The following is a 9370-nucleotide window of genomic DNA, read 5'->3' as shown; positions in this document are numbered from 1 at the left end:
TGGTAATTAAAGATGACCAATCCTAACTGATTAGCTAAGAATTATTGTTTCCACTGAATCCATTAATGGTTGTTCCTGAAAAAAAAAAAATTGTAGTCATAAGATAAATAATGTGTATATGTTGCTTTTGTTTGTTTAATAGTGCATTTGCATTATTCTTTGTAAATCTGCTTTGAAACATGTTGTGAAAAACTACAAGACACATTTTTTTTTATTGTTTTATTGATTTTATATATTATATATAACTATATATATTTTATATATATAAAATTTCCTATGTTCAGAAAAATAATTCTTTATTGATAATATTATAATGAAACATGCAACCCAATCTCATGAAAATATAAATAGTACGCCAAATAAAAACAAAAACTTGTGGTATTGATACGCAAAAATGGACTTTGGCGTGTATATGCTACGCAATGGGTAAGATTAGGGTTGTGGGGTAGATGCATATCATATGTACGCGTAAACTGCGTATTATATACACGCCAAAGTCCTATTTAAGCTATTTATATGCATTTTCATGATTCTGGTCTCAAACATGAAGAGAATGTTTAAATAGTTTACATCTGCAGAAACATTTACGTTCAAAGAGTCTCTTTGTGAAGCTGCATCAGATTCAGACACAATCAGAGCTGAAATCTGCTGCTCGAACTTTACACAAATCATCAGGGATCTTGTTCAAAATGAACTTCAGCTGCTCTAAGCATGACATTCAATCGTATTTGATACTCAATTTGATCCACAATGTTTGATGGACTTTGCCCTCTTATTATTAGCTCTTATTACCTGGCTGTCTCTGGACTGTGTCTGGACTCACAAATCTGCACACACTGTTTTATTCAAGGTTTTATCAGTCATATGGTCTGTGCAAGCTAATAGACCACACATCTTCTCACAGCTCAAGCTGCTTTGATAGAATAACCAGCAGAGGACAATAAAGACCAATCATAATCATCCTTGAGACTCCAACCATTTTACCTCTGAAAAACTGAAAGCTCTCAACTGTGGGAATGATACTTTCGGTTTTGTTTTTACTTAATTCTCGCTAAACCTGCAGTGGTTTATGAAATTCAGACAACCAGAATGTAAAACTAATGCAGAACTTTTACAATGTAAGTTTTTATTCTCTTAACTAAAGCTGTGTGTGTTTTGTGTTATTGTAGCAGTAGTGTTGTTTGTTTGAGGAAAAGGTTTCCCTGCTAACCTGCTAATGATGCTAACATGTTTATCATTATGCTGATGAACAAAGATGATGTTGATGGTTTTATCGGTGGTGGAATTATTAATGTAATTATTCAGTTGTTCTCCACTGTTTACTCATTGTAATCAAATGATTTCTTGGTAGCAGGTTTCTGAATTTCTCTGACTGTTTGTGTCCATTAAACACTTGGGTTTGACGGATCATGTTGAGTTGGATGATTACACTGAACATCTATAAAATACATAAAACCAAAGATTCAGATTATAGTTTGATGTTTCTTATAAACCCACATGTGATAAACCCCTAAATAAAATTGAAACTGAAGGTTTTGACTGTGGTCAGTTATGTAGTATCTTATCACTCAGAGAAGTATTTTATCGCTGTATTAAACTCTGTGTGATGTGTGTCTGTATCTGTCTCATAACAGCTGTCTGTATTAAAGCTTTAAACAGTCCGGTTTAAAAAGAAAAAACGAACATTAAAATGTGTTCTCTTCCCTCCTTCCCCTTCTAGCTGTTGGGTTTTGGATTATGATTGTTGGATTGACTATAGTTCTGCTGGTTCTGGCTTTGATTATTATTAACCCCATCACAGTGTTTTTATTAAACTAGTGGTGTGTTTATGTTGAACTGTGAGAGATGCGGAAGTGAACATGTTTTCGATGAAAGCTGATTATGATAATAACGGTGATTATGATTTTAATTAGTGCTGTTATTAATATAAAGGCTACAAGGAGAAAAAAAACATTTACCAATTTGATTGACAACCTAAAAAAAAAAGGGGGCTGGAATAGTGATATTTCATCATATCATATGCAGCAACTTTATAGTTTACACGAAGTTTTACTTCAATTTCGCAAAATGTGCAGTGGTTTACAAACTTTTAACTCCAGAACAAAAGACCCACGCAGAAGTTTGACCATGTGAGTGTTCATGATGTAAAATATTAACCCAGCCTCAGTGTTTTTATTAAACTAGTGGTGTGTTTATGTTGAACTGTGAGAGATGCGGAAGTGAACATGTTTTCGATGAAAGCTGATTATGATAATAACGGTGATTATGATTTTAATTAGTGCTGTTATTAATATAACGAGTAGACGGTTTTTTGTTTTTTTTTGCAGGAAAAATAATTTCATAAATGTTTTATTTGTGTCAGTTGAGTTTGATGGATCATTGTGAGTAGGCTACTACACTGAAATAATTGATTAAACCAAATATTCAGATTCTAGTTTCTCATCAGGTTAAACTGGTTACATCTTCTTCTGCTGCTGTGCTTTGCAAATCATTGTGGTCAGTATAATTTGTTTATTACTATTATTTTAACATTTCATTTCATTTCATTCACTCAGAGTTATTCTAGTCAATTGTTTCTCTGTTGCGTCACACAGTTAGTCATTTTACTGGATTCTTGTGGATTGATGGAAGAATTTCCTCAGCATTATCACACCATGACAGCACTGAGCTATCTGTGCAGTCCGTCTATTATTAAACATTGTTTGGTCAGGGATGTTCAGGAATTCACTATAACTGCTCTGACACATGCGCACTAGCTTTGTATTGCCATGAATGAGGGTTATTTGTGAGTTCAGAAAGACCAACAATACACAAAACTGACTTACAAGATGAACATTTCTGAACGCTGACAAAAGTAAGAATAATCAGCTGGAATATACACGCAATCTCATACAGTAGTGGTTTTGGAATATTTCCTGTTGTGAGCTAAATTCGTTACAACAACTATAACATTAGTTAGAGAGCTCAATCTGCTTTGAATTAATATATAGTGGACAGTAATAACCAGTCACTCCCCTATCTTACGTGAGGCACGTGTCGGTCTCACTTTCAGTTTTAAAGAATTGATTCCAGAACATGCAGGAGCTTCACAATGTAAGTGTTCATAACATTGAAATTGTTAGTTTGTAGTGGGCCGTATTGCGATCAGTTAAATAACAACTTTTCCCTATTTTATAGCTGTATAAACCTCTTTGTGAAGCGTGTCTGTATCTGTCACATAACAGCTGTCTGTATTCTCTTCAGGTTCAGATGCTTCAATCTACTGCTGCTGTTTTGCCTTGTCAGTTATAGCGGTCCGCATCTTTATTATTATTATTATTATGAATAAATTGTTACTGTTTTGATTGTTGGGTAGAGTTATTCTAGTCGATTGTTTGACTTTGGTTGACATTGGATTGATTATGGAAATCCCCTTCCTTTTACACTATCACTCCGGAGGAAATGGGTAGGTCTATGTAGTGCATTATGGGTAGTGTAGTTCGGAAGAAGTGTGTACATCGTAACCCTGACAGCTTTTATCTGCCTGAATGAGTAAAATGGCATGCATCAGGAAACTTTGTACTTGTCATCATTGCCCGGCAGTGTTAGGGAAAGTTACTTTTAAAAGTAATGCATTACAATATAGCATTACTCGATAAAAAGTTAAATAAATAGTTTACTTTATATGGAAAGCGATGCATTACTTTTGTGTTACTTTTTGACAACCGTAGGCTGGGCTTGCTTATTTGTTTTTATAATAAGCAAAAAAAGAAAGAAAAAAGATCTATTAAAGGCTCTTTCACAACAAAAGTGAAATTAATAACCTCAGAAGGAAAAAACTCTGTCTGCACTTCACTCTCTTATTCTTCTCAACATGGGGACAATAGAGCTGTCAGTCAGTAAACTGGAAAATAAAGTGTTACATTACATTACCAATTGTGTGAAAATTTGATTATGTGGTTGAATAAAGTGAGAAAATAATAGAACTAGTATTTAGATTACTGGCATTTTCAATATGGCAGTTTTTTTTTTTAATTATTACATCTGGTCTCTCAATCCTAAATATGCGCTTATAGCATTGATTAAATGGCACCATTATAATAAGAATTAATGTCTTTGTGTCTCCTCAGATGAGGTTTCTGTGAAAATAGGCGAGGAACTGAAGTTGGATGTTCTGCTGCCAAATGCTGATAAAGTGGAGAAAAACTCCAGTGGAGAGTTGAGGGAGGTGTGGAAGAGAGGTCGTGGGGTCTGGAGTGATCGACTGAACGACACTGATGGGACTCTGAGCATTAAAGAGTTTACAGCCAATGATGCAGGAACATACAGAGTTCTGGACTCTGAAGGAGAAATCTTGATCACAGTGACAGTCACAGGTGAGAGAAGCTCAGTGGATGTTTAGAAATAGTATTTATAAAGTGCACATGATTTGAAAAGCAAATTGATGCTAAACAGTGTGAATGACCTTTCAATAGGTGCATTATCAGGTACAGAATCAAAGGACAAACTGGACACAGATGATGAACAACCTAATGGCACTGAACAACCTCGTAAGTAAAACAAGAGCATTGAGAGCTTTTCAAAATCTTTAAGCAGTAAGTTTTCAAAAGAAATTATTATTTTTTTTTAATTGTGATGTCTTCCCACTTTCCCTTTCCAGCCGCTTGGGTTTGGATTGTGATTGTTCTGGGGGTTTTGGGGGCTCTGGGTCTGATTGCATTTGCTGTCATCAGGACACACCAGCATCAGAACCGGAACGAGGGATGTAATTCCTACCAATGCGTCTCAGTGGAACAAACTGTACAGGGGCCCACATTACCTGACAACAGCAACGGTTATGTGCAATCTACCTTTAGTGCCAACAGATCTGCAGAGGATGCTGTCAGCGTATCATTCCTGACCGAATAAGCTGTTTAAATGTCTCCACCTATTGGTCACTTTAATTTCAATGTTTTTTTAAATAATCATTTCAAATGTATATATTCAAAAATTCAAACATTCCTCTCCTAGCATTATTTATGATTGTGTAAGTGCAGCATACTGTAAATGTAATTAGTTCACATGCCCTCAAATAGTTATACAAGTCACACAAGTTTGATTTATTTTTTGACAAGCAAACTTTTTCAAACTGTTTGCAACATCAATGTCCTTTGCCAGTCACATACATGTTTAACTGATGAACTGCACTCATGTGCTACAAATCAAGGCCACAAGCTTGTGCTACAAAACTTTCAGTCTCTGTAGCACCAGTGATATGTGCAAAAAAAAGTTAGCGTGCAGCTCTGGTGACCCTGTCTTAGTAATTCATCCCTCAAACGTTTACAAGTGGTTTGCACAGTGCTGCTGCTAAGCTTTTAACCAAGTCATCAAAGAGATCACACGTAACCCCAATTTTAATTTCTTTACATTGGCTCCCTGTCAAATTTAGAATGATGATTGCGGTGGTGTTTAGAGCGTTGCATGGTCAAGCCCCTGTGTATATAACAGAGATGTTGCAACCCTATAACTTTAGTAGCAATCTGAGATCCTGCTAGTTGTTCCACGCTCTAGATTGAAGACAAAAGGAGACTGTGCCTTTGAAGTAGCTGCTCCCAAGTTGTGGAATGCTCTTCCTCTGAAACTGAGATCTGTGGACTCTGTAGACATTTTTAAAAAGCAGCTGAAAACTCACTTGTTCAAACTTGCTTTTTCTAAAGCAATTTGTGACACTTGCCCTTGAAAGGTGCTATAGAAATAAATATTACTTACCCTTGATAGAAACATATACTGTGAACACAGAGAACCACACTGTATTGATTTGCACTAGCCTTGACTTTATTCCAGTCAATATTTATGTTTTGTACAAATGTGTTTAAATATGTGTCAACACCAGAAAGAGCACATCCAAAGCTGAGTCTGTGTTCCAGCCAAAACATGTTTTTCGCCCATATCAAACATCTCTAGAGATTTCTTTCCTTGACACTGTTGCCTTTGACTGCTTACTATAGCATCACTAAGGTGTGTGAAGCTTATTACATTTTTTAAACAATATGTATTAAAAATGTTTTCATACATTTTATACCCATTTTTTATGCATTCATTTTTAAACTATTTTTCATTATGTATTTTGATACATGGTAGTGTTGTTTTATTACATTTTTTAAACTTTAACTCAGTTATTTGTGAAATGTTGTTTATTTTGGGATTGTTGTGGGAGTGAATATACAGCTGTGCAGTACAATAGCAATCACTTTGAAAGTACAGTATACAGTGAATTCAACATGAGATAACATTATTCCTAATTACAGTATCTGCTCCCAAGAGATTCATCAACATGCTTACCATTGGGACAGTTTTAGGTTTGCTATCTCTTACTTTGCTTTAAGTTGTATTCCACTCATGTTTAACATTGATTTGTTCAGGGTATAAAGAGGAAAATTAAGATTTCCTATGCCATTCCATTCTGTCTGCATATTTAAACATTGTCTTAATAAATGACTTTGTTTGCTTTGTAGAATGTCAACTATGCACAAGACAATCATAGCAGCAGGTGTTTACTTCCGAGTCTACAATCCACCACGCCTATTCAAACACAGCATTCTGATGAGGGGGGTCAAAAACAGGACAGAAAATAGCGTATTACTTATAAATGATGATGTTTTTTGAAGTAAAAATCTTGTTAACATTATAAGTGCACCTCCGAGAACAGTACAAAATGAAAAAAAACAGGCAGTTCATGACCCTTTTTTAAAGTTTTGTGACTCTTTCCTTTGATCACTGAAAGTGTAAAAAGACAAAGCGACTGTGACTTTTTCAAAATTGCAGGGTAAGCTTCCTGCCTCACATTACCTAAAACAATTACTTCCTCCTTCATAAAGCAACAAAAAATAACCTATGCACCATTCTGCAACCATAACACTTAAACATTACATGACTGATATGGTAGAACTGCTGTCTGTGTAAAATTATATACACTCTTATAAACATGACATTGTTTTAAATTAGACATTGTGAATTTTTGCAACAAAAAAAATGGTCAAAATGATTATTCAATATTTATCCATGGACTTACAAATCTACACAGACACTTAGCCAAGTGTCTATGCAAGCTAAGAGAGCACATTCAGTGAAATCATGAAGATTACAGCACACAGAAGTTTGATGAATCAAATAGTGGATCTGATACAGAGACTATTTCTGTCTGGAAAGGAAATGGAACGTTTTGTGGTTTAGAGTCTCTGCATTGTGCTGGAACCTTTAGTTTGATTAACACCTTTATGAACAACAGACACAATGGAGAAAATCATTTTCTTCTGTGTATTTTCTTGTTGGATTATGCAAATCACGGCCAGTATTAAATATATTCTATTTCAAACATTAAGAAATTAACAAATCAACCTAAAATACAATAGCTATTAACAGTATAAAATTATGTTTTATATAAATAAACATTTATCCAGAAGCGTCAGTGCGAGGATCTTCTGATCTGTTAAGGGTTCAGATGGGAGAGAGCATCAGTCTGAACTGCAGCATGAGAAGCCGATATGAAGTCGCCTGGTATCACCTCAGATCTGAAGAACTGCATCTACTGACTGCTGCAGAGAAAGATGAATCAGGAAGAAAACTCCTGATCAACTACAATTAATTTTTAGTAATTAAAAAAAAAAAAAAAAGCTCACCAAAAAAAGCTCTCGCGACGGCGAGGTGGCTGTGTCGGATTGTGCAGTCGAGCGCAGTTGCTCTCCACCGGCTGCGCTGATCAAAAGCATGATGGGAAATGACTGACTGACGACACAGCTTAATGCTCATTGGTTCAGACAACCGTGATGCTGCGTTCTCTTCTAAAATGTTTTATTTCTTTATCTGGTTTCATGTGATTATGTATTTAAATTATGCATGAATGTTCCCTAACACTATGACAGTGCGATCTCTGTGTGAGATATGTGATTGTTGTCATATTTCTATAAAAATCTAAAATACATGTTTGTATTAAAGTAAAAATTTATGATAAATACGCCTTTTGTATGGAATTAAATAACAAGCACTTTGAGTGTCTTGTTCATCTTATTTATTTTTATATAAAGGCAACAGAACTGAAATTATACCATGTTAATCAGCAGCAAAGCACATAAGTGAGAATAATGCCGAGTTCACGCTGCACGATTTGTAAAGTCGTCGGATTGCCGTGGTTTTCACACTGCACGACTATCTGGGGTAGCATTCAGTTGCTGCTGTGTTCACATTGCACGATGGATCGGTGACAGGATGTTACACACTGCATGACTTTACAATAGGAAGAATCGCCGACAGCTCTGTCTGATCCACAAACTATGTTTCACAACAAAACACATGCGAGAAGTGATAAGGAAATAATGCGAGACCCCGCGTGCATCAGACAAGAGTTCTCGCGAGCAAGACTGTAATTATTACAAAAAAAAATCTATATATAGCCCGCAAATTGTCTGTGAGCTGATTTCCAGCTACAAGGAGAAAAAGAAAAGCAGATTATGCAGGAGGGAGCTGCAGGGAACAGGGATTGGGTGTTCTGCAAAGAGAGTTGGAGGTAAATAATTTTGCAGTAACTGTTATGCTGATGTTGTGGCTGGTCAAGCAAATGTTTGTGCTTGTTTCTGTATGCTATAATTGTTCATATATCTATTAAAATACTGATATTCTGGCCTATAACTCCTCCCCGAACTTCCCTCTGCCCTGTATATTGGTCTCGCATTGGCTGTAGGTCATCGCCGATGTGTTTTTAGTCAGAACTCATTGCACACAGTGTGATTGTGAATCGCCGACAGCTCCAGATATTTATCATGCCAAATATTTTGCGGGCGTCGGCGACGTGTCGACGATTCCCTCAGATTGCGTCTTTGATCATTCACACTGCCCTGCAAACACAATACTGTATTAAACAGTACAGGGTGCCAGGTTAACAATGGTTAAGACTGGAATTCAGTATATCTAAACAGATTTTTAAACACTAGGCAATACATAGGCTACTTGTCGACTTTGTAAACGGTTACAGATTATAACTAGCTATCTTACACAATATGATTGAGGATCACAAAGTACCAGACTTGCACATCATTCCAAACACAACAAACAGACACAGAAGCATGTTGTGCAGTTAGGAGATGGATGATAAATAAAACACAACGTGTTCTAAAATCGGCTCAAAATATCAAACATGTTTGATATCCTCTGACTAGATGAAACCACAGTTGAAGATCTGGACTAGCAACTGAAACGTTACAATCTTAATTCCCAAGCTAGGAATTGTTTCTATTGAGTTAATCAACTATTGTTTCAAAAAATGTTTAAATTTTGGTCTAGTTATACAATTTAAACTTCAACATATTTAAAATTGTGACCTGTTTCTCTGAACATTTTCACCTTTGTGGGATACTTT

General features: G+C 35.7%; 1 protein-coding gene and 1 long non-coding RNA gene across 2 annotated transcripts in view; both read left to right on the top strand.

Moving 5' to 3' along the window:
* The first annotated feature begins 981 nt into the window (after window positions 1-981).
* LOC107571579 (uncharacterized) overlaps window positions 982-9370 on the top strand; it is a 56098-nt gene continuing 47709 nt past the window's right edge. The window contains exon 1 of the mRNA XM_016257913.1: window positions 982-1118. Within this exon, the coding sequence (XP_016113399.1) occupies window positions 1117-1118 (2 nt within the window). The 5' untranslated portion in view covers window positions 982-1116. The remainder of the gene's footprint in view (window positions 1119-9370) is intronic.
* On the top strand, window positions 4115-5677 carry LOC107571585 (uncharacterized). Its single transcript, XR_001607204.1, has 3 exons — window positions 4115-4355; window positions 4455-4529; window positions 4640-5677. It is a non-coding gene; the product is annotated as an uncharacterized lncRNA (long non-coding RNA).

The sequence above is a fragment of the Sinocyclocheilus grahami genome, unplaced genomic scaffold (genome assembly GCF_001515645.1).
Source record: "Sinocyclocheilus grahami isolate Dianchi unplaced genomic scaffold, SAMN03320097.WGS_v1.1 scaffold1615.1, whole genome shotgun sequence".
NCBI lineage: Eukaryota > Metazoa > Chordata > Actinopteri > Cypriniformes > Cyprinidae > Sinocyclocheilus > Sinocyclocheilus grahami.
The sequence above is the reverse complement of the archived record's forward strand: the minus strand, read 5'-3'. Positions and strand labels throughout refer to the sequence as shown.